This window comes from Taeniopygia guttata, chromosome 1, assembly GCF_048771995.1.
Source record: "Taeniopygia guttata chromosome 1, bTaeGut7.mat, whole genome shotgun sequence".
NCBI lineage: Eukaryota > Metazoa > Chordata > Aves > Passeriformes > Estrildidae > Taeniopygia > Taeniopygia guttata.
The window spans coordinates 62,318,191-62,343,780 of NC_133024.1; the positions used below are offsets into that span (position 1 = coordinate 62,318,191).

The 25,590-nt window shown below is 42.1% G+C and overlaps 1 protein-coding gene across 5 annotated transcripts; it reads left to right on the forward strand.

Annotated features, from left to right (window-relative positions):
* The first annotated feature begins 5,301 nt into the window (after positions 1-5,301).
* LOC100231076 (phosphatidylinositol 3,4,5-trisphosphate 3-phosphatase TPTE2) lies at positions 5,302-25,259 on the forward strand. 5 transcript variants are annotated; one of them, XM_030273431.4, is made up of 19 exons: positions 5,302-5,456; positions 6,050-6,126; positions 8,213-8,290; positions 10,419-10,466; positions 11,176-11,334; positions 11,740-11,859; positions 14,609-14,708; positions 15,545-15,608; positions 16,130-16,194; positions 16,766-16,826; positions 17,076-17,157; positions 17,240-17,328; positions 19,818-19,879; positions 20,832-20,912; positions 21,904-22,009; positions 22,648-22,745; positions 23,120-23,215; positions 23,682-23,752; positions 24,989-25,259. In XM_030273431.4, exons 1-19 carry the CDS (start codon positions 5,322-5,324, stop codon positions 25,089-25,091), a joined length of 1,695 nt encoding a protein of 564 aa, XP_030129291.4. In that variant the 5' UTR covers positions 5,302-5,321; the 3' UTR covers positions 25,092-25,259. The 5 variants fall into 5 exon arrangements, with proteins under 5 accessions (XP_030129291.4, XP_030129309.4, XP_030129319.4 ...); XM_030273449.4 differs by lacking the exon at positions 5,302-5,456 and adding an exon at positions 5,464-5,609; XM_030273459.4 differs by lacking the exon at positions 5,302-5,456 and adding an exon at positions 5,497-5,614.
* The last annotated feature ends 331 nt before the right edge of the window (positions 25,260-25,590 follow it).

The following is a 25,590-nucleotide window of genomic DNA, read 5'->3' on the forward strand; positions in this document are numbered from 1 at the left end:
TGTGGGTGTGTGAGCAGGAAACCCTGCAGGATCATGGAGCGAGGGGCTGCTTGGAGCTTTTCCTAGGCAGGGCTGAGGAACACGGCACAAGCACATCACACTCATGAGCAGGGCACTCGCTGGCATGGAGAGGAAAAGCAGGAACAAGTTCTGCTCCTGGAGAGATTTCATTCAAAGCAGTTTAATGTAGAACAAGTACATAGAGGTGTGAAGAGCTGTGGGTGGTGTATGACAGTGTGTGATGGAGGTGGTCTCACTGGGCTTGTTGAGGGGGCTCCAGGAACTGCAGTACTCTGCCTAGATTTGGGAGCCTGATCTGCCCTAGGCAGGGACAAGCAACAGAGATATGTGCTCAGGACAGGAGCAGAACTGCAGGTTCTGGAGGGATCTCTGCAGCCCAACAGAGAAGCACCACACCAATTTAACTGCCTCAAAGGTTAGGCAATTGCTGAACAAATACCTTTGCAGTTGTAAATGTTGGTGGTGTGAGACTGCTTATACCCCTTCTGGGGCATCTTGTAATTTTTCCAGATCCAGCCATGTCTGACTGTGATTAAGTCACTCACATTAGGAGTCATATAAAGAGCTCAGGCAATATTTCCAAAATCTTTCCTGTTTGTGGATCCAAGGATCTTACTTTTGTCACAGAGCTACATGCCACAGTCATCTGTCACTAGCTAATCCCTGCTGGTGCTCCAGGAGTTTTCAGTGTTACCTGACTTCCTCTGTCGCTGATGCTCCAAGTCTGACCTGCATGGTGTTACCCGGTGCAGTCAGGATGACTGATTCACAACACCTGAGAAGTTAGTCCAGAAATGCCTGTCAGCTTTTTGACATGTGCACACACAGGCCATGCAGGTGGCAGGTGCCTTGTTGGGAGTTAGAGGGCCTGTAAGCAAACCTAAAATGTTTTTAGCACATGTTGATGGTCCTTCGGGTACCAAGGGTACCAAACATCATCCTGAGGTCTTGTGTTCTGAGATTGACAGTGGATACAAGTCACAATTTACTCAGTGCCAGGCAGTCGGTCTTGTTCTGTCCGACCATGCTTACAACTTCTGCGTAAGCTGCAAACGTCATCACTCAGGATTTTACCCAGGCCATGGTTTAAAACAAAACAACACAACATTAAACAGCTCAAGACAACACCCAATTCCCACAGAATCTCTCAGGAAAAGAATTGCTTAAGGATACTCTTTTAGTTATTTTAAGACTAGTGTGCTGCCCTTACATCAATGTGAAACAGATTGATTGAACCTTTTTAATCAAAGTTATTTTCTATCTAGTCAGTTGCTTGAAGAAGCAACAAAATGCTTTTATTTTAGCAGTAAAACTTGCAGTCTTGTTTTAGAAATATATTTGACACAATTATTTTCCCTAATTGCATGTTGATTTACAATTATTACTAATATTATTACTATAGCTTCTACTATTAAGCTTCTTTAATATTTTATTAGTTGAAACCCTCTGCTCTCACTTCTCAGGGAGCAGAGCCAAGGTGACAAACAATGACCATCAGGTCATCTGATCTACCTGTTTTTAATATTGGCAGAGAATTCATTTTTTACCCACTTATCTCAAGACTTAATAAAAATGTAATTATTTTTCCTGTCTGTCTTAAAAGAATCAGATAGAGAAGAGCAATACCTACCAGTTTTAATATCTGTCAAGTTAAGAGATTCTGTTTACCACCTTCTATGTTGCTTTCGGAATGCAAAATATGTCATCATCCTTCTGAGAAATGCATACTTAATCCTGCTCTTTAGCCAGTAAGTAACTGGATTATTTACTCAACATTTAAATCTTTTTTGATAATTCAGCTATTTTACACTGATGAAAAATTGTCAGAGGATCAGAACAGGATTGTCAAAGGTTATTAAATATCAGTATGATGACTTAACTGGCAAAATATAATGAAAAGCATTTACAAGTCTTGAATTTAAAAAAACATAACACTTTCAATGCTTCCTTTTCACTTTTGGCTTTATGAACTTCGGATTTCATTCCTATGCTTTTATCTACCAGCTGAGAGATAGAAATTTAATTTTCGTAGTAAAAAGGCAGTGTTTTTATTTTAGTCATCTGAGTCCAGAAGTTAGGGTCTTAAGAAAATAGATCAACCACCAGGAAACTCATGAAACTTGTGAAACTTAGTATCACTGGCAGTGCAGCATCTATCTGTGTGATGAAAACTGAGAAGAGCTGTTCTTCCTTTTAAAATGCACGTTTACCTGGCCGGCCCTGGAATTCAGCTCAGGTGCCAAACTGGAAGCTTCCCACCTCCAGCCCCTCTTTGGCTGGTTTTTACAGGTTGTCCGGTGAGAAGTCCACTTCAATACCTAAACTGCCTTCACACCTTGGTGCTTCCAGAACCCAGGACAGGGGAAACTAGACTTCTGTATTTCTACACTGTTCTCTGATGTGGGCCTCTCCCCTGCCACTTCCAACGTGAAGGTGCTCCATGGGTGTAACTCCTGCTGAGAGTAACTCACAGGATCCTCACCCAGCCCATGGGATCAAGCCTGTCCTAAGTAACCTGCACTGCAAGTGCATGAGATAAACAATGGTCCCCAGTTGTGGTATAACCAGAGATGTTTATTAAAAGTGTACATAACTTTTATATTTCCACCATTGAGTTAGAATAGCATGAGCCTGGATAGCCAGGTATAATTATTAATAAGCTTGTTAACCAATAATATTCATGATCAATTCCCTAATAGCAACATCAGACTTTTCTCTCAAAGATAAATGCTTATATAATAGTTCTTTCTACAAACTACATACACCTGCTACTTCTTACATTTTTTAAAACTTTGTTACATCTTTCCTGCCCTAACTGAATAGTCTCTTATTTCTAAATGCTCTTTGTTCTATCAATTACAAGTTCCCTTTTTTTCTTTCTCTACACTGCACATGTAATTTTTATAACTAATAGAAAATTAATTAAATGTTTCTTATAATCATCAAACTTAGTTTCCATCCTTGTTTAGCTGCTTCTTAAATACATAATTATCTGAATATACCAAACATACTTAGCACCAACCTCATGAAGTTCAACAAACATGAGTTGTCAGAGTCTGTGCAGGGGCTGGGTCCTGGTTGATGGCAAGTTGAACACAAGTCAGCAGTGCCCTGGCAGCCAGCAGGGCCAACCCTGTCCTGGGGTGCATCAGGCACAGCATTGCCAGCCGGGAAAGGGAGGGGATTGTCCCACTCTGTTCTTCACTGAGGCAGCCTCAGCTCGAGTGCTGGGGGCAGTTTTGGGTGCTACAGTATAAGACAGACATTAAGCTATTACAAGTGTCCAAAAGAGAGCTGTGAATGTAGTGAAGTTTCTTGAGGAGAAGCGGTATGAGGAGTGGCTGAGATCACTTGTTCAGCCTGGAGGAGACTGAGGGAAGATCACAATGCTGTCTACCAGCTCCTCATGAGGGGAAGGGGAAGGGCAGGCACTGATCTCTGCTCTGTGATGCCCAGTGAGACAATCCGAGGGAATGATCTGAAGGTGCCCGAGAAGGTCTAGGCTGGATATTGGAAAATGGTTTTTCACCCAGAGGGTGGTTGGGCATTGGAGCAGGCTCCCCAGTGAAGTGGTCACAGCACTAAGCCTGACAGAGCTCAAGAAATGTGTAGACAACACTCTCAGGATTCTTGAAGTGACAGGAGTGGGACAGAAGTTGGACTTTCATGATCCTTGTGGATCCTTCCAACTCCAGATATTCTATAATTCTATGTTTCTTTTACTTGCTACCAGTGTCTGTACTAGATATTTATGTATTTATACATATGCATATTTGAAGATAAAACTTTCTCAGAAATGTTCCCTATTCTCATAATTCACCTTAAGGATTTTACTTCTTTTGGGCAGGGAGCATCCGGACAGGCTCCTGCCATCAGTTACCGCATCTCTGCTGCCAAGCCCCAGCAGCCCAGGCAGCAGCCGCTAAAAGCTCGCTTTGGGCTCCCTCTGGTGCCGGCCGTCCCGCAGAAAGCCTCCCCAGCGCAATCCGGGCCTCAGCAGCTACAGCAGCACTGCTGTACCGGGGGATGCCCAGGGACTGCTCCTCACCTGGTTGTTGGTAACGAGGTAGGCGTGAAGCCTCTGCAGGGCACAGGGTTACACATCGCATTCTGGAGACTCCGATTCTGCGAAAATCCAAGTGCTCATTGCGATGCTGTGCCCTGGATGATGGCAAGAGCTACCACAGGCTGTGGGGGACTGGCTGGCCTGCAGCCCCTGCTCGTCCTGCACTGGCCCTGCCTCGAGTGCAGCCTCTCAAAACTGTCAAGCCACGGGAGAGGCATTGAGAGGCATCAAACCACAGCAGCAGAAAAGTTTACAAAAACGGTGAGGCTGGGACTCGGAAACAGATGGTGGGGCTGGCTGTGGTCTGGAGGTAGTGTGGCCCCACGCAGAACTACAGAATCATAGAAAAGACTTGGAAAGTCTTGGAAAAGTCTTCAGCAATCATTGAGCCCAACCTATCTTTGAACACCCCCACGTCAATTAGACAATGGCCATGTAGCATCAGGTGCCATGTTAGTCTTTCCTTGAACACTGCCATGGATGGTGAACCCACCAACTCCCTGGGCAGTCTGTTCCAACGTCTAACGACTCCTTCTGTGAAGAGTTTCTTCCTAATGTCCAACTTAAACCTCCCAGCATCAGACTATATCTTCTTGTCCTGTCCCTATCTACTTAGAAGAGGCTGGACTCCACCCTCCTTTGAGCAATTAGAGTGATGTCTCTCTCCCCTGAGCTCCTCCTTTTCCGGCTAAATAACCACAGGTGCACTCAACTTGCACCTTGTAGGACTTGTGCTCCAGACCCACCACCACCTCTGTTGCCTTCTCTGGACACACTTCAGCACCACAGTGTCCTTCCTGAATTAAGGGGCCCAGAATTGGACACTATAGGAGGTGTGGCCTCACTAGTGCTGAACTCACTGCCCTGGTCCTACTGGCCACACTATTGCTGGTACAGGCCAGGATGTATTTGCCTTCTTGGGCACCTGGGCCATAGCCTCCTGGCTCAAGTTCAGCCGCTATCGACCAGCACCCCCAGGTCCTTCCCAGCCGCTCTGCCCCAGCCTGTAGCGCTGCCTGGGGTGGCTGTGACCCAAATGCAGGAGCTGGAATTTAGCGGCGTTGATCCTCATGCTGTTGGGCCTCAGCCCATCGTTCCAGCCTGTCCAGATGCCTCTGCAGGACCTTCCTGCCCCGCAGCAGCCCCACACTCCGACCCGACCGGGCACGGCCCGCGAACGCCCGTTGGGGGGACGGGAGCCCCGCGGGCGGCGCGGGGCGGCGGGGCCGTTATCATGGCAGCGGGCGAATCCGCCCAGCCCTCCCCGGAGCGGCCCGGCCCGGCCCAGGAACAGCCGGGCAGCACCGCCGGGCCCCTTGCCCGCAGCCCGGGGGCGCAGAGGCGTGTCCGACCTTCGCGCCTCAGCACGGTGGGTGAGAGGCGCTGGCGGCGCGGCGCGGCCCGGAGGCGGGGGGCGGGCCGGGATACAGCCCTCAGGAAGTTTAACCCAACTTTCCGCCGGGTCCGCGAGGCGCCGGGGGCGGTGTCCAGGCTCGACTTTGAGCCCGGCCGCCGCGCCGAGGTGAGGTAGGGGGGGGGCTCCGGGGGGCAGCCAGACCCCGTGTGGGCCGCCCGGCCGGGAGGCTGATGTGTGCCGGGGGCAGCTCCCGAACCTGCTCGCTGCGGCTCGGCCCGCGCCTGCAGCTCTCCCGGAGGGACCAGCTGGGGCTCCTCTGGGTTTCAGAGCTTGGAGCAGGGCGAAATGCTCCATCGCGAGGTAAAGGTGCTGCTATCGCTGTGGTATGTTTGGTGTAGTCAAACCCCCTTCATCAGAGTGCCGAGTGCCTTGACTCTCACCAGTGTTACAGCTAAAAGATTGAGCTTTGTCAGTCACAGGAGGGAAAATGTCGAAAATGCAGTAGAAGCCTGGCTGCTGGGACCGTGAGGGTGAGGCTGTTACAGGATGCTGCTATTCACTGTTTCTTGTGCTGTCACACTTTAACTCGGTGTATTTCTCTTCAGGTCAGCAGGACCACAACAACAGGCAAAATGACAGCTGTGAGGTTTGAGCAAGGGACCCCGCCAAGAGAATCATCTGGGTGAGTGAAATGAATTGGGTCAGTGAGGAGGTTTGGGATTGAATATGTGGTGTGTCTTTAGGTTCTTAGTACTTAAAATATAACAAAGGGAATAATGATGGAGTGTCTGAAGTTTATATAGCATAGTCTTTTTATCTCCCCTCTGCCACCAGTGCTGTTGTCTGAGAGGAGGGTTATCTTTGAGAGAAATATACTGTTGTGATTCACTTGTAAGTAGTTAGTAAGTGATTAATAAGTACAAGGTCTCCATCCCTGATGTAATAAGCCCATGGCATTAAAGTATGCTCTCTTTTAGCATCCAGCCTGTCAAGAGACTTGCAAGAGAGTGTCAAGGTATCTTGTCAAGCAAGACTCTTTCTGTGCTTGCTTTAAAAGTCTCAAGTCTGAGGTTACCTTTAGCTATGAGCAGTCAGAAAAGCTTGTGCTCTGTATGTGCATGAAGGAAACAATTTCTTCTAATATGTCCTTCTTTTATTCTCTTCCACTCCCATAGTCAAAGCCTAATTTTAATAGCTTGTGGGTGAACACTTATTCTGTCTTGGGCAACAAGTAGATGTAGAATGATCAGCAAAACAAACTCCCTCTGAGGAAAGCATTATCTAGAACTGAATTTTTGTGTGGGAGCACTATGGAAACAGTGTACTTGGACTTCTGTTTTATCTTTGTATTAAGGATTGTATTCCTAACTGAAAACACTTTTGTTTCTCATTCTTCTTGTGGCATATTTTAATCACAGTAGAGGATAAGAAGGTAACATTTGGTGCACTTCATGTTTCTGCAAGTATAAGCAAGTGACCTACAAAATTGCTGCAGCAGTAGCAGACTTCAATAAGTGAAGCATTTCTGCTGTTCAGTAAGTGTAAACACCCCAGAGAATATTCTGTAAGAATAGCTGGGAAGCAAACCTGAATGCTTATCCATCACTAAAGCTTTGCTTCAGCTCTAGGAACAAAATGAGGCAGTGGTTACACTGGAAACACTGGAACTAGGAAATGAGGCTTGAATGCTAAAATTGCTGCATCAGAATAATTCTTCTACTGAGCCTGATACTGAGTGCAGGTGGTGAAGCATCAGTACTGGTTCCTGAAACTAGGAATGATGCTAGGAGAAGCATCATTAAACTTCTTGCTTAAAAGGTGGTTAGCACGGACTGCAGAAGCAGTGCTGGTGCATCAGTCTGTTGCAGAGGATGAAGAATACTTGAATTCTCAAAAGTTTTACACTAACGCTTCAAACATGCTAGGCTGCCTCAGAACAGGCTATTGATGGAAGCATCAATATTGAATATGTGTGTGTAGCTATTCCTGCCCATGAAGCAGTGAAAACAGAGGCAGGCCCTCAGCAAACACTGTAGCTGTGCTATTATGCATCACAGTATTTCTGTGGAGAAGACTGAAATAAAGACTCCTGGATTTTGATGCTACACTTTTTCTATGAAATTATCATGTGGCCTTCAAAAAAAAAAAAAAAAAAAACCAACAAAAAACTTGATCTGAAAAGACCCTTTTAAGGAAGTTATGGCAAGCAGCCACTACTCCAAAAAACTGCTGTTCTAGCACTAGCTCAGCTGCTGCTCTGGTCTTCCAGTTTCCGGTCTGGTATCCTGCTCTGCACTAAAACATCTCTATGCTATGGCTTTTCCTGGTGAAAACATTAATTCTCTGTACAAGAAGGTTGCTGTAACAGCATTAATGTCACTTGGACTCTCTGAAGCCATTTTGCATATGCATATTTCTCCTACTTCTAGAGCCTGGACTCTTGTGTCCTTAGCAGACTCGTGGATGCCCTGCTTCAAATCCCTTTATCCTACTGCTGAACTCATCTGTCTCTTTTTTGCAGGGGTGAAAAAAGGGAAACCTTTTGAAAAAGGGGCTGCTAATAGGAAATAGATCAGCACTAACCAAGGGACTCATGTGTGCCAACATGGGGAAAAGTCTTTCTTCCCCTGGTACTAGTACTAGGCCTGTGCTCTGGCTCAGGTGCTGTTCACTTGACAGTTAGTTTTTTTTTTTTGAAAGAACAAAGCATAGCAATATACGGAGTTGACACCTCTATCAGTGTGTGACTTGTATTATTTCTTTGCCAGCTCTCCAACAGCTGAAGAGGCCACAGTAAAGATTGATAATGGTCGTGATGAGGGTAATGGACCAGACACCTGTCCCAAGTAAGCTAATGATATACAAAATTTCTTTGCTTAGCCCCAGAAGTGGAATCTGATGAGCCAAAATAAGAAGACAGGTGGCTTGTTGAAGTAGAGATAAGCCCAGTAAAATGTTTGATATTGACATTTCTTCTAGTACATAGTGAAGACAAATAAGTTGAGGAAGCCTCTTTATCCCTGTAGAGGTAAAAGGCCAACCCAAGAACACAAGTCCATCATATTATGGAGAATGGGTAGTCCAGACCACATTGATTAAATTTTCCCAAAGGAATGAGTTTGTGAGAGCACAGAAGAACAAGTGCTGGTGAGACAATGAGGTGAATGAGTACCTGGGCATACAAATAAGCATTGTGGCACACATCAAGACTAAATTGTCTGAACTTACTAGTTCAGACCTCTGTTATTGAAGCAGTTATTTCCTGACAGTGTTTACGTCACATTACTCTTAGAGCAAGCTTAGTCGAGTCAGCAGCAAGTCCTGCAACTCAAGAACAGTAAGCCTAAGCCTGTTATTTCAGTTATTCTATGTGACAACATGTTTTTCTAGATTTTGGAATTTACAAATGTATTTCACAAAAGCTCTAAGCTAGTTATGTAATCAAATGTGCCATGTTTCCTTCACCTCATTTAAGATATTGGCAGGCCAAATTGGAGTGGTGTATGCATATATTTTTGTTTTGAGTTTACCTAGTTAGAGGTACTTTTCCATAAACTGTGTAAGTTGGAGTCTTGGTGTCCCCACTACAGTTGTAGGTTTGACTGGAGAGACATAGACCAGCAAATCATTAGTGTCACCATTGCAGTGTTTCCTTAGATATTTGGCGTTCATAAATACCAGGAAAACCTTCTATATGTTAAGCTGCCTTCGGGACAAAGCATGGTATTACATCCTTGACTTGTATAGGAATAGTGAGGACTAAAACCCACAAATATCCTTCCAGCTTAAGAATGCAAATGTTTGCTGGTTAGACCTTGTACCTTAGTTTAGAGTAAGAACCTAATAATGAAAAATGTGGGTTAATTCAGTAACCCCAGTAAGATGCTGCCTCAGCACTTCAGAGGTATCTAGCCTTGTCTTAAACTGGGTTTTTGAAGTGCACCAAGTGAAATGCAATGCTGAAGTTGTCCTAGAGGAAATTTTGGACAGGATCACTGGGGTGCAGTGTGCATTACTGAGCTGACAAAAACTTTTTGTAACAGTGCAAAATAATCTATCAGTACTTTTTGTCAGTATGTTAGGACTAATGGTAAGTCCTGCTGTTAGTGATATGCTTGAAAAAAGATGCTTTCTTTAAAGTGTCTAAGAAAAGACTTGATGCTTACAGTAGACTGGCAGTCTATTTTTCACTGTCAGCACTTGAGTTTTGCAGGTTTTACAGCAAGAACTTCTACCTTAGTTCTTGGTGTAATCTAAAGAGGCTTCCAGCCAGAAAGAGAGTTACATAAAAGCTCTGTTCTAAACCAAAGGGCTTAAAGTATACCAAAAAGGCAACTAAATCTACTGTAATTGGAAACGAGCTGTGACTGCCAGGACTGAAGATAATTCTCACAACTGGAAGAATTTGGTTTTGGAAACAGTTTTTCTTAGAAGATATTTGTATTTTCAGTCTGAAAGCCAAGCTGATGTTTCCTTTTTAAAGTAGAAGTGGGATTTCTATTCCTCTATTCCAAAGACATGGGAACTGTTAACAAGTGCAGCTCTTTTCAGACATGGGGAAAAATGGTCTGATACAATAAGCTAATTTATGGAACGAAATATATTAAGAGATGTTTGTCTTCCAATCTTCCTCTTGATCAATATAAACCCATTTCTAATAGCTTACTAAGCCAGTGTTCAAGCGTTACTGGAATTGTGACATGGAATAATGTCCTGGATAAGTACATACCGCTGCATTTCAGTCTGGAAGCTGATTAATACTTTTTCTAACAAGTGATCAAAGCACTGTTTTCAAGTACTCTCTTAACCTATATATTTCATGAATGCAACTGAGTAGCCTCATCTTGGAGAAGTCACTACTGTGCAGAATACTAAAACTAAAGGAATGTGAACAAAGGAATATAACAGTGCCCTTGTTGCTGATACCTGTAGCAAAATGTCACTTGTTTTGATGTCAGTTCTCTTCTCTTGCAGTGCAACTAGGAGAAAAATTGCCCCCTTTGTGATGTCATTTGGATTCAGGTAAAAGCTTGAGCTTGTAATGATGTGGGAAAGGTAAAAATAGTCCTCATTTCTGGTGTAAGAGCTTAAGAACTCCTTGAACATCAGTAACACCAGCTTGCTTTGTCGGAAAGTGCTGAATCCTTTGTCACCCCCAGGAAAGATAACTTGAGAAAAATACTAGAATTGAAAAATAATACTTAAACAGATATGACTACATTCTTCAAGAAGAGCTGAAATTCAGAACTGTAAATGTCATTGACTTGGATAAAACCTCTATAATGGCTTAGTCTTGGCTGGCAGCCTTTGAAGAAACAGTTGGTCAGTTATGTGTAGTCTAGGTGCTGGAACAAGGCAAGCCATTAAAGGCAGTTATTTTTAAGGGACAGTATTAAGTCATGAGAGGGAGGGAAGCTGAGTAAGGTGAAAGCAGAAATGACACTTGTATCCCTTAAAGCATTCAGGTTTGCACTGCTTCTAGATAGCTGTGAAATCATAAATTAATAACTACAGCTGTGTCTGAGGGAAATGTATGGTTCCACAAAGATGAGGGTTTTTTTGTAGATCACTTAAAAATGTAGTTGGATACCTTCAGATTCTAATGGAGAAGGCTTCAGTCTATGTAAGAGAACACACTCTTGCTGGAACAGCTTAGAAATCAGGGTTTGTGCTGTTCAGTTGATAAATTCATTCCTATCCCTCAAACTTCCTTGTATTTTTCTCTTTGCAGAGTATTTGGAGTTGTACTTATCATTGTGGACATTATAGTTGTGATTCTGGATCTGGCTATCAGTGAGCGAAAGAAGGGTACAGAGATTCCTGAACGTGTTTCCCTGGCAATAGCACTCTTCTTTCTCATCGATGTTCTCCTAAGGGTGTTTGTTGAAGGGTAAGACATAGGCAAAAATTAAGTCCATGTGGCAAGTCCTCAAGCTAGGAAGGAAGCAAAACTTAAAGCTTAAACTATGAACATGGTGTCGTGTAGGCTAATTGTCTGGTCATAGATAATAGTCTTTTCTTGGCTGTGTATCTTGGTGGTTACCCTTTTATGGAACAACCTTTAAGTATTTTCAGTATAAGTGAGCACTTGGAAACTATACAGCTTTGCCATAACTTGTGTGTAAATCAGGGCTAAGATTGCTTTCTTAGTGAGACTTCAGTGCTTAGTGTTAAGAAAAACTGCAGGAGAGCTTGTCTCCAGCAGTAGCTCTGTATAGATTATTCTCTTCTTGAAGATATATTTCAGTCTTTGCTACCTGTATTGGCGTCTGTCTAAAACTCTCCTTGGTTTCAGCTTCAGGAACTATTTCCAGTCCAAACTGAATATTTTGGATGCATGTATAGTGGTGGGCACCCTGTTAATTAATTTGACATACTGCTTCTTAGATGTTGATGCAGCAAAGGAGATACCAAGGTAAGAGTGGCATGACAGCTGGTAAGTGTGAGCTCTTTTCTTGATAATCTTCTAAGAATTTTCTTGGGCACCTCTAAGCCAGATGTCATATGAGATCACAAATGGGACTGTGATAGTGTGTCATGGTACAGACAAATGCAGGATAGACACACAGCTTTGATCTGTGGTTATTTGTAGGCTGTCCCTTCCTCAAAGGCAGAGGGGATCTGAACATACGAGTTGAGGTAACTAAAAGTGGGGCCATAAAATGCTCTGACTCAAGCACTTTTTGGGGAAAGGTGTGCAGTAGACTTAATAGAGAGGAGGGTTTGAAGAAAGGCAGAGATAAGAATTGCATTATCTTGCAAATGGAAGAGACAACAAAGCGAGGATCTCTGTCTAAAGGATCTTTCAATAGAAAGAGTTGCCAAACTGTCTTATTTCCTTTGCTTTCCCAAAAGCCTCATGGTAATATAATGCTGATTTTTTTTCAGCCATGCTTTGGGGGGAGAAAACACGCTGTTTATGTGCATGGGCTCCTTCAAGTCGTATTTCCTTCTGATTTCTGTATCTTGATCAGATAACCTGTGAGATGAATTAATTCCTGATGGAGGCTGAACTACAACTTTAGGATGGGTTTATCTGCACTAGGTTTGACTTAGAGAAACTTTCTTGCCTCAGCTAGGGAAAAGTCAAGCTCTTAAAAAATAAATAAAATGTCACCTCCTGCCCCAAATTCAGCTGACTAATAGGTATAAGAGGGGAACATTATTCCAGAAGAAAACAAAAAGTTTAGTTATTGAAGAATCCAGAGTTCTAATATAATCCAGAGTTTTAATATCTGTAAGTACTAGTTTTGTCTTGAAGTGCTTGCTATACTTGGGTATCAAGAAGTAAAATTGTCAAAGGAATAGCATTTGCAGCCTAGCTTCTTCTTAGGTTGTCTTAAACATTCATTGGTGTTTTTAATTATTACTTCCTATTTCTATGGCCACATTTTCCTAAAACAGCTTTTATCTTATAGTAGCATCCAGATAAAGGAGGGGAGAAGAGCAGTGTGTCAGCATAATCTGCACTCTTGTCTCTACTAGGCTATGCTAGTAGTAGGCCTGATACTAGGCTGATCCATCTAGCTGTAGATCTGTGTATGCAAGTTCTTTGTATTCTGACTTGCTGAAGTTGATGGGATTGTAGAACAGGTTTTTGCCTCTCATAAAGAGGACTTCACACTGCTGCTCTCTGAAGACACTCAGCTGAGGCCTACCATCTTACCCGTGCAATTTTTGAGGCCCTCTATAAGGCTTCTCTTGTTAAAAGCTCTAAAACTGTGTTCTGAACAAAATACTGCTACCTGACAGTAGAGGATATCTCAAATTTGGCCAAATACCAAATCTTGAAATGGTGGTCATCCCACCTAACACAGCAGTAGTGTCCACAAAATCCACAATTCCCAGTAGTCTTACTGGGGTTTATAATTTTTCTTTCCTGAGTCCTTCATCAGGAAGCAAACAGTAATCTTAAAGCATCTGATATATCTCAGAAGAGTTAGAATTTTAGCAGCTTTTATGTGCATGAGAGCTTATATATGACAAGTGAAATTTCAGTGACAGACCGTAGAGGTAACATGCCCTGATGAAGGAATATGGTTTCTCATTCTAGTCATGTCTAGCTGGGTGTGTGTAGGGGTGAGTTAACTGTTTCCCTGAAGTCTGACCTATAAAAGGACTTTGAGAAATGAGAGCTGGATATCAGTCTGGGAGCTAATGCTTAGCATGCTGACTTACTTAAGGGATTTTATGTTGAAGAGTTGCTTCTCAGAATTGTGGGAGAGAGGTTATGGAGTTTTCACCCCAGTTTTGGTTCATCTAATTTGCTGCTAGCTCCAAGGAAAGTCTTTTTTTAAAGCAGAAGGATGATACTGAATTTGGAAGAAACTCAGGGAAAAACTGAAACTTTCCTCCAAGTATCCAGGATACCTTGCTGACTCCATATCAGTGGAGGGCAGACTGTGAGCAAAATTGGAGTTTTGTCTCCCTTACTGTTGGTATTCACCAGCATTTTTACACAAATGTATCAAAACTTAGAATGTGTGTGTGCTGCTTAAAATGTATGCTTACTTGCCTCCTTAAGGAATGAATTGAATATTGGTTTGCCCTTGTCCCTAGTGGGGGAAAGCAGCTGCTACTTTGTAGTAGCTTCAGTTGTTAGAATCGCTCACCTAAGCTTCTTTCCTGCTTCAAAGTTCAACAATAGTTCAAAGTTTCTCAAACCAAACCAAGTGTTCAGGTTGCTGAATGATTAAACACAGGATATCTACTGAGCTGTTCTCAAGTTTCTTAATCGAGTCATGATGTACTTAGCCTGTCTGGCTTCTTTTAGTTATTTTTCAGGTGGCTACATACATTTTAATATGGCTGCATACACTTAAATGTATAGTTGAGAATAAGCTTCAAGGAACAAAAACTTGGTGATAATAACATGGGTAATATTAATGGAATATGTTGCTTTCTAGCCAGAGGTGCCTGTGGAAGTCTGTTTGAGCAAGCAGGGGATTTCCTAGTTCTGCTAGCTGTTGAGAACATGTACTCACAAAATACCCTTAACAATAAACCCATTATATTGTGTTTGTTCCCAAATCAGCCTGAGATGTCCTAGTTCAACATATGAAACAAAGTTTTAAACTTTCCCTGAAACAGCTTTTAAACAGCTTTAATCTTTGCCTGTAAGTTTATTTGTGTCCATTTTCTTCCATGCTGAATCTGTCATCTAGAATGGTTATTTTCCTCCGAATTCTGAGAATTGTCATCTTGATAAGAGTATTTCGTCTGGCTTCACAAAAGCAGCAACTTGAAAAGGTGACCAGGAGAATGGTAAGTTGTCCTCTTAACATGTCTAGACTACTACTACTGTTTCCAACTCTTTCTTCAGGCAGCATCAGTGGTTAGTAGCAAGACTGACCATGGCCTATTGGTCTGCTATTGATAGTGTTGCCCAAGCAGCACATTCCTTCGATGTCCCTGGCAGGGCCCTGGAGCTTTGCCTCCAGCCTCAGTAAAACCCTGCCATTCTTGACTTTGTTCAAGTAAGCAGCAACTTGACCTGGAAAGCCGGCATATCAAAGTGATTGGAGCACCCCTTGTGTCCCAGCTGACAATTTTTAACTTGTGTGGTAAATAGACTGTTTTCCCTCATATGAGGGAAAGCAGGAGTTTTAATTAAGAGCTTTGTGTACCAACAAAGCAATCTAGCTGGTGAAGCCCTATCCACTGTCAATGCCTCTTATTTTCATCAGGGTTGTTGAGGTTGCACTTAAAGCTTCAAGTATGTCCTACTGTCCTGTTAATTACAGGACATACAGTAGTATGTCCTACTGCTTAGGAATAAGCAGTCCTTAACTTTATTCTTTTTCCCTCAGTCTCCAAACACTCAAATCACAATGACAGATTCATGCTGCAATAGGCATAGAATCTGCAGTGTTTTTTTTTCACTAGAATAAATTTTGATATTTAAGTGTAAAAATTCTATACAGAGCTTCTACCTAGAAGTTAATACAAGGAATTTGCTCTTGCATAATGCTGTAATGAAGTGAGGCTCTGCTACTCAAGCTTAACTGGAGAGTCTACATGGTTTAATTTTCCTAGTAACAGGAAACACTTGGTGATTGTTGGCATTCTTGTGGAAGATTAACTTTTTTTTTATTTGGCAGGTCTCTGAAAACAAAAGACGTTATGTGAAAGATGGCTTTGATCTGGATCTCACTTACATTACTGGTTTGTGGAAACAAATGTCGCTTTGCAGCATGTTATGTCCTGTGAAGACTTGTTTTGCAGTTAATATGAGCTTGTCATGAACTACAGACAATGTTTTAGACTCATGAAATTTAAGTATGAAGTCAAACCAGACCTACTCCTTTTCTGTGGGATTTTGAAATATGGATTCCTGACTGACACTATTCCCCAGAATTAGCCTTCTAGGAGAGTTGTACATGTTGTATGTAATGATAAAAATTTATTTGAGGCCTAGGGAACCAGTGTTGGGAAACTATTTACCTAGTGTATTTTTGCTTCTGATTCTGTGGAGACTGACATTTGATGGTGGCTGATGCTTTGGGAAGCATTATTTGTCTTGCTCTAGCTATGCCAAATATAGAGGAAAGCCTACCAGAAAGAGGTAGATTGTTCTTATAATTAGGGTAAGAATAAGTCGTTTCCTAAGGCTGTTTCTCAGTCATGTAGTTCTTATGTGCAGGGAGCCTTCCTGCTGTTACTTGTGATTGCTGTCTTCTCAACAGATCGAATTATTGCAATGTCGTTTCCATCTTCTGGGAAGCAGTCTTTCTACAGGAATCCCATAAAGGTAAAAATCTTACCTACCAAATTCACTGTTTCTGAAACCTGTTTCTTTTATAGGTTCCCGCTAATTTACATGCGGCCTAGATCATGTCAGTCCTAGTTTTGCTGCCTTTTCTGGTTGGAATGACTGATTGATGATCTCCACTGTGCTGCACTGCTTATGTTGTAGTGTCTCAGCTAAACCTAGTGGTTTTCTCTCACAGTGAGGACACCAGTGCTTTGATGCTCCTGTTCTTTGGGAATGTTTTGAAGAATCAGGGTGGTTCTATACCAGGCTAGTAATTGTGATAAGATCTAATCACCTAAATAAAGTTGCTTTAAAGGTCTGTAGACATAATATCCTTTTCAGAGCTCTGCCTCCTGATATTGTAGAAATATATATAGGGCCAGGAAGATAGCTGCGGTAGTACTTTTGTTCCAGATGAGAACCTGAGCTGTTGAAGGACCTGCTTTCCAAGTGCTGTTCATGAGTGCAATTGTTGATCCCACCTGGGGGTGGGGTGGGGGAGGGGGGTTGAGGTGGCAGTGGAAATAAAAAGTAGAGCGCTAACTACTCTAAACTCATTATTCCTTAGGAAGTTGCAAGATTTTTGGACACCAAACATCCAGGCCACTATAAAGTCTACAATCTCTGCAGTAAGTATGTTTAGCTGCTGACTATATTTGAGATAAAATTTAATGTATAAGTGAAAAATATGAAACCAGAAGATAAGCATGTGTGGCTTTAGCCAAGTTACCCCTGTTTTTTTCATTTTAATATGTCTATTAACACTGCTGTATTTTAGACACTAGTACATGCTCAGACCATCCCTTGTGTGTTACAAACCTCTTTCTTTGTTATAATCCTTCTCCCTTCCTGGCATAACTTCAGATCTTTCCCTATAGGTGAACAAGGCTATGACTCCAAGTACTTTCACTACAGGGTGGAAAGGATCTTCATTGATGACCACAATGTCCCATCACTACAGTGAGTCTTGTCAAGAAATACATACATTGCAATAGTTCTGTGTAGGTATTTACCGTGATCCACTAACTTTCCTCTTATTTAGGGACATGCTGAAATTCACTTCCAATGTCCGTGAATGGATGAGTCAAGATGAGAAGAATGTCATAGCAATTCACTGTAAAGGGGGCAAAGGTAGGATTTCTCATGTGCAATCTGTGTATGCTACAAATCATGCTTATTTGTTAATTGTAGCTTCTTTGATTCAAGTTTGGCCTTAAACCATACTATGAGAGATGGGTTTGTGGTGTAATTTGACAAATACTGCTGACACTGTGACAACTAGCATGACTACAGTACTCTGTTTAGTATTAAACAACCCCATTTTTAGGTAGTGTAAACTAGTTCTTAGTCTAAGCTGTTATTTTGTCTTCTAAAATGTTCTTCAGTAACTTTCTGGCTTTGTGGCAGCTGAGACAGCAGTCCCCCAGGAGAGACTGGATAGGGAGGCTACTGAAATTGCTACTATAAAAGTGTTAGGCTGCTGCATTGGATTCTGGTAGTTACCCATGCTGAATATTTTGCACTGTAATATGGCTCAAACCATCCATTGTTTAGATTGGAAAAAGACCTTTAAGATCAAGTGCAACTGTTAATCCAGAACTATTAGATCTACTACTAAACTATGTCTCTCAGTGCCACATCTGCACGTCTCTAGGAATACCTCTAGTAGTGATGATTTGGCCACTTTCCAGGGCAACCTGTTCCAGTGCTTGATGACCCTGCTGGAGAAGAAATTTTTCTTATCCAATCTAAATCTTCTCTGGGACAACCTGAGGCCATTTCCTCTCCACCTATCGCTTGTTACTTGATGATGGAAGAGACCAACCCCACTTCACTATGACCTTTATAGTGGAAAGGTCTCCTCTGAGCCTCCTTTTCTGTAGGCTAAACACTCTCAGCTCTCTCAGCTGCTCCTTGAAGACTTGTGCTGCAGACCCTTCCCCAGCTCTGTTGCCCTTCTCTGGACACACTCTAGCATCTCAATGTCTTTCTTGTTGTGAGGGGCCCAAAACTTAATGCAGGATTCAAGGTGCAGACTCTCCAGTGATGTGCATAGAGAGACAATCACTGCCTTAGTCCTGTTGTATCAGAATATTGCTGATACAGGCCAGGATGCCATTGGCCTTCCTGGTCACCTGGGCACACTGATTCATGTTCAGCTGCTTTCAATCAGCACCCTCAAGTCTTTTTCTAGTGGGCTGCTTTTCAGCCAATATTCCCTGAGCGTGTAGCACTCTGTGGGGCTGTTGTGACCCAAATGCAGGTCCCAGCCCTTCACTTAATTGAACCTCATACAGTTGGCCTTGGTCCATTGATCCAGCCTGTCCCTGCCCTCCAGCAGGTCAGCACTCCCACTCAACTTGGTGTCTTCTTCAAACTGACTGAGGATACACTCAGTTCCCTTGTCCAGATTGGTAAAGACATTAAATAGAACTGGCCTCAATCCTGTGCCCTGGAATCACCACTAGTGACCAGCTGCCAACTTCATTGTGGATGTAACAATGGCCTGGACTCCAGACAGGTTTTTACCCAGGGGAGAGTGCACCTGTCCAAGCCCTGAGCGGCCAGTTTCTCCAGGAAAATGGACATGGTGGGAAAGGCTTTACTAAAGCCCAAGTAGACAACATCCACAGCCTTTCCCTCATCCATTAACTGGGTCACCATCTCATAGAAGGAGTTCATGTTAATCAAGCTGGACCTGCCTTTCATAAATCCGTGTTGTCTGGGCCTAATCCCTAGTTGTGCTGTATTTGTTGTGTGATACCACTCAAGATTATCTGCTCCATAACTTTACCCCTCTAGAATGTTCTAGACTGCTGGATCTTAAAACAAGATAAACATGATATTGGGTGATAGAGTACAATGAAGTTTTATGGAAACAAGAATAGTGAAAGCTATCAAACATATGGGCTAATTTGCAGGTGCTACCTGAACCAACAGTGGTGTGGGAGTTGTTGAAATGCATAAATAACTGCAAATAAGACAAATTTCCCTGCAAATAGCTGCCAGACCTTTAGCCACCTGCCATTACTACTGCAAATACTTGCCTTAAAGTAGGTGGTTACTTAACATGAAATAGTTGCTCCCAGGTGGAGCTCTGTCTTAAAAGGTTTTGCAAAACTAAATGTTGAAACTACCTTCAGGTCAAAACCATCTTGACGAACAAGTGTAAGGAGGGTGACTTGACCTCTTGAGATTTTTAAATTAAAAACTGTAACTTTATATGCATCTTCATGCTAGCAGACTTGATGGCTTCTTAGTAGGGTTGCAGGGAAAACAGTTGGGACAGAGAAACAAATCTTGACACTTACAGCATTGGGAAGTTTCAGTTTATAGCCTCATTTAGTAAGGTGCTTGACTCTATTTCCTGCTGGAGTATGCGGATAGTGACCAGCTGCCTAAGTGTCTCTAGTAATGAAAACGTGGAGACCAGGAACAAGATACTACAAACTGTAGTATCTTGTCTTTAACTCATTCTTCTCAGAAATACTTGACTTCTTGGCTGTCACTTATAACTCTTGAAATAGATGAGATAACAGGAGATGACTTCACCTTCACAAAAATAATCTCAAATACTTTTGAACTTTGCCAATTTAACTTGTATTGTATGTCTAATACAGGCAGGACTGGAACAATGGTCTGTACTTGGCTCATAGACAGCGACCAGTTTGAGAGTGCAAAGGTAAAAATTGCTGTTTATTTTTTTATTTCTTTAGTATTCAAAATATTCTTTTAGGATTTACTGAAATGGTAAAATGCCCTAATACTCTGCAAAAAATTCTATACAAGAAATAGGATTCTCTGAAAAGTATGGTTTTAAAAAAGTTCATGCAAGTCTTGCTACAGTGGATTCTTGCTTCTGATGGAGACTATTTGTGATCTGAAATAAGTGAGAAAATAGCATTTAACAGGTTACCAGCTTGAAGGATTCTTTTTGGAGGAATAATGTGTCTAGGGTCTTGAGCAACAACTTAAGCTGTAGGTAACTTCTGAGCAAACACTCCTAAAGATAGTATCACTGGTTTTAAGTGGTTTTAAACAATTTTTTGCCCAGTCACCCTCCAAGTAGTGTGAGGCATCACGAATTGTCTTGTCTTGACAGCCAGCATTACAAAAGAAAGCCCTTCTAGGAAAAGGGAGAAAGATCAAGTCCCAGCCAGGACAGGTGCTGATACTGCTTTAGTATCCCAGGTCTGATATATCAGCCGGAGGCTGGGGATGCAGAGGGCCCAGGACACTCAAGGTAGTCTGGGCAGACTGTATATCCATTTAATCACTAGTTTGCCTCTGAGTTTGCTTTGTGTAGATATGAGCTAGTGTTCAACTTGGTCTGCCACAGACCACTTGAGAAATATAGATGGTTCTAAAGCAATTGCTTGAAAGTAATTCACTTTCAGTCAGTCACTCTTCACTCTTTCATGAATGACAGATCTGTGTGTCTGACTTCCTAATTAATACTTTCTTCTTGTAGTTAAAAGTCTCCTTTAGAAGGTACCAAAGTAATTATTGCGTATTTCCACTTGCATTCCTTTACTGGATTTGAGTAGTGTAGTTCTAGTTTACTATCCACTTCTCAAGAAGGGGAATGGTGGTAGGATGGATAGCTTAACCCTCTAAATTATCATTGTGTGTAGGAAAGTTTGGACTACTTTGGGGAGAGAAGAACTGATAGAAGAACAAGCACCAAGTTTCAAGGAGTTGAAACACCCTCACAGGTAAGCTCAAGGAGGTTCAAGAGCAGTAGTCCAACCAATACTAACTTTGTGAGTGCTTATGCTACCCTACCTCCCCTGCCTTGTTTCAGAGATACAGGTTTCTATTACTTGCTTAACTCCTGAGCTTTCTGTACTCTTTCTGTGAGAGTTGGAATATGAACAGCTGACAGGGTTGCTCTGCATCTTTCCCCTTCCCCTTATACCTTTCTCTGCATAATAATATCACATCTGAAGTATAGTATCTAGGATAACAACAGAATTCTTGAGATTGGGAAAGCTTTCAGTCCAGCCCCCCTGTTCAAGCAGGGTGACCTGGACAGATGTGTCTGGTCAGGTCTAGAATATCTGCACAGATGCAGATTCCGCAGCATGTCTGGGCACCCTCACAGGAGCATGACACTGTATAGCAATTGGACTGTTTAACGAGGATGTGCAGAAGCCTGCAGCCGAACATGGGATGGGACCATGGCGCTGATTTGGCTTGGGTGAAGAAATGCAGTGAATCTTCTGCAGACTGCGTTCACTGGAAAATACTACACAATTTTTTGCCTCAGACCACATTTTTGCACATCTTGATTTACTGTTCTGCAAAGTTGAGAAGTGAATCTTGTGATGGGTACTTTTTTTGCTGATACAAAATAGAAGTATAGCTGTCCTTCAATAAAATGAAGATTTCTAGTATGTTTAAACATTCAGCCTCTTAAGGCTGAATAAAATATAAAACATCCTCACTTCTTGCTGAACTAAAAAGTACAGAATTTCTCTTGAAACGTGAAATTTAAATGCTGTTTAAAAATGTAAACATTGAATTTGTCTAGAAGATTGTTTCTACAGGGAAGGGGAAGGAGAGCAATTGTACTTCTTTTTAGCTTTGGACTTTGAAGAGCTAAAAACTTGGAGTAAAAGAGCTATTTAAATCTTACTTCTTCCTAGAATTAATCTGTGGTGGATACAGAAACCATATAATGAGTCTGGGTTTTTTGCATTACAGAGTAGGTATGTTGGGTATTATGAGATCCTGAAGAACAAGTATAACTTGGAACTCCCACCAGAGAGACAACTCAAAATAAAAAACTTCAAAATCCACACTATCCGTGGTAAGAACTCTTGTATTTGGGCATTCCTCTGTTTGGTAATGGTTTCCTATTACAGGCAACTGATAACTCTCTCTCTTGCTAAGGCCATGATCGGAATGTAGACTTACTGGGATTTGAGAATTTAAATGACACAGAACACAACTAAGAATATTTTGTAGTCAGTTGCTCTGTGTTGTGTCACTTTCTAGATGTCTAACCAAATGATGGCTCACATCCAACCTGCCCTTTTTTGGAAGGGGAATCACTTTTTAAGTGAGACTTACTCCCCATGTGGAACTGGATCCATTAATGTTTCTGAGCTTTAGATACATGTCTGTTACAGTACGTGTATGCTGATAATCTTGATCAAAGGCTGGAAGTTCATCACTCCTTGTTCTAGGGGAGTTCAAACTGCTGTTATTGTTCAGTAAATGGAGCTAGATTTTACATTAGCCTGTTCCCCTAGTGGGGGGAACTTCAAAATGCAATTTTCAGCCACTGAATCCTGGTTTACGTTTAGCATTTGAGTTCTCTAGAGTCTTGAGCAAGGCATTCTGGAAAGAAAGCACTTTTGAATCAAATTGCACTTGGTTTTCATGACTACCTGTGTTTCCAGCTAATGTCTATGCCTCTGGTATAATGCAACGCTTTGTTCCTAGGAGTTGGGAAAGGCAATGGAACGGATATGAAGGTGCAGATAATAGTAAAGAAGAGAATTGTACTACAATGTGTATGTGCCAATCAAAAAAACTGCAGGGTGAGTACTATGAAGACACACAAGTTGAGTCACAGAAGCTAAAAGCTGATTTATAGGTTTAAAGTGTCTTAGTTTTATGTCCAATATTCAATTTCTACATAGTCTAACTAAATGGATGATGTAAATTCCAGGAGGACAAAAAAGCTAAACTTTTCCAAATCTTAGGAAATGTAGTGGTGAGATGGTGAAAGATTTCCCTGGGAGTCTCTTAAATGCAAATAGTTCACTCTGTCCTGAGCAGCTTAAACTGTTGTCTGTTATTCTAGTGCTGCTGTTGTATTTGTGTACTGTGAGTAGTTAGGTCTTGTCATGAAGTGGTCCTATGTCTTGCTGAAGAAACTTTTATAAAATGAATTCTTTATTCTGTTAACCAGCTCTTCTTTGATTCTGAAAGTGACACTGTAGTCATTGGCTTGGAAGACTGCCCTGTTCTACGTGGTGATGTGAAAGTCAGATTTGAATGCAGTTCTGTAAGTACACCAGTGTGAAGACCTTCAGTTGGGTATGGGGAGAGGCCGCAGTGCAAACTGCAGTGGGTCCTGCCTGACTGGGCAGCACGATGCAGAATCTGTTCCTTCCCAGTGGCTCCTGCTGTGTCTCACTGTGTAGTGAGGGATGCAGCAAGTGGTGTAATATCAGCATATTAGCAAGCAGGGGAAGCACCTGACTGTTCAAACAGCAGTACAACTAAGGCATTTTAGTTGGGTACCTGCTGCTCCTAACCATGGGAGTCTCACGTCATTGTATTGAATGACTTGGTATTGAAATAATTGCAGAGAAAATAATGATTTGTGTATGATATGGGGCTCTTCAAGTGTACTTATTCTGGCACTGTACCTTTCTAAACCAAATTAGTGAGGAAAAGTGGGTACCCTTGCTCTACAAATAAAAGTTCTCTTGTGTAACACAGTCCTTAAACAAGGTGTTTGTGTTTAGGCTCTTCCAAAAGGCTATGATGGCTGCCCATTCTTTTTCTGGTTCAACACTTCCTTTATTGAAAATAACAGGTAAGGATATTAATGAATGCCTTCAGATCCTGACTTCTGGTGTCTGCAAAGAGCTGAAAGATCATAAACATAGTACTGAAAGCTGAGATAGGGCAGGCCTGATCAGCCAGCTAACTTTCATGTGAGTACTGGTCTTTATCCTCAGCTGTAACTTGTGAGCTGGCTGTTGCTCATGCTGTGACGAATATTTGAAACATATGAGAGCTTTTTATCTTAACTTAAACCACTGGATTATTTCCTTGGTGCTCTCTAACCACTGTTAATGAATTTGAATTAAAAAATGTAATGTTGACCATTCAAATCTGCTATCCTCTATAGTATGTCTGCCTGAGAAGTAGGAACTCCGTAGCTTAGCAGGCAGACATTAAGACCACAGTTAGAGGTATTGATGCTTGGTATCACAAAGAAAGGCCTTCTTATGGTTTCTCATGCTCTTGATAAAGTTAGAAGTTACTGTGATTTTGCTTGTGGAGACTGAAACTCCTAGAGAAGCTCCAGCTGGTGAAAGGCTTGTCTGCCTTGCTGTGGGGGATTGGTCTGCCTTTCTTGACAGATTTAGGTAGAGGAACAGTGAACTTGGCATATAAGATATAATTACTGTGTTCTCCATGACTGAAATAGAAAGAAGACAGTTTTTACTTAACTGATCCTGTAGAGCCTGATGAGAGGTAGCCATGAATCTCTTTGTAATGGTTAACTTAATATGCTCAGCTAGCAATGCACCTTGCAGTCTCAATGCAGACCAATTAAACCAAGCCAGTGCCAGGAAAACTGTATGCCAGCTGTCTCATGGCCCTGCAACATTGCCATCTTGAGGGTTTTGCTGAAGAGCTTAGTTTCCTCCAGAACTATGGAGGATGCCCCACTAGGCTGCCTTTTGAGTACTGAATCAAATCCTTAGCTTTTGGAAGGTTGGTTATTAAATTCCTGGCACTTGCATCATATCAGGAGGCCTTGAGCTGAATGCAGTATTAATTTCTCTCTGTCTTGCACTGTGAGGCTCTGGGAGGGTGGCGGGGGGGGGGGGGGGGGCAATCCACAAACCCTTCAAGTTGTCTTTGTTTCTGAGATGACTTAAGATACAAAAGACTGTGCAGGCATGGCTGATGTCTGTTTAAATTCAAGGTCTGGGGCTGTATTTAATATTCTAGGGCTCAGCTAGAAGATTTTTCTAGCTGGCTAAAAGGAAAAGCATGTCTTAGGCTGTAAGATATGCTACTGAATTTTGTCTTTCAGACTCTACCTTCCCAGGAATGAGCTGGATAACCCTCACAAGTCTAAAACATGGAAAGTCTATCATGAGACATTTGCTGTGGAGGTGAACTTTATTAATGCATAAGGGAAATCTGAAAGAAGGAAAACATGTAAAATTCATCTCTTTCCTGGAGAATGTCTTGCTGTTTCAGTATAAAGTGAAGCAGTGTCACTTGGATGTATCTACACAGAAATACATAAAGTACAACTTCTCAAATAAAGCTACATGAAGTTCCATTGTGCAGGGCGAAAATACTCTGAAGAGTTACTTAATGTTAGTTGACTGTTACATTATGGGCTGTTGGATTCTTGGAGCTTGGATATCTCTGCATACAGCTAGTTGTTGTTTGAGTAATCAAAGACAATTACCCGTATTTAAGCATGAGCATTAACATGATGGTGGATGAAGACCAGCAGTCTGCATGAGACTGGAAAAACCTGACATGATTCCCTCAGCATTGGGGTTTTCCACAAATCAGTAGGATATGGGAATTCAGAGGGAGAGATACTAATCTCCCTCTGTTGGATTGTTGCTTCTTGAGCAGAAGCCTTGGTATTGAACTGCTCTTCATCAGTAATCAGTG

Coding starts and splice junctions, on each gene's coding strand:
- LOC100231076 (XM_030273431.4), top strand. CDS start 5,322: ATGGCAGCGGGCGAATCCGCCCAGCCCTCCCCGGAGCGGCCCGGCCCG. Junction 8,291..10,418: donor GGACCAGACACCTGTCCCAA/GTAAGCTAATGA, acceptor CTTCTCTTGCAG/TGCAACTAGGAGAAAAATTG. Junction 23,216..23,681: donor TCAGATTTGAATGCAGTTCT/GTAAGTACACCA, acceptor GTTTGTGTTTAG/GCTCTTCCAAAAGGCTATGA.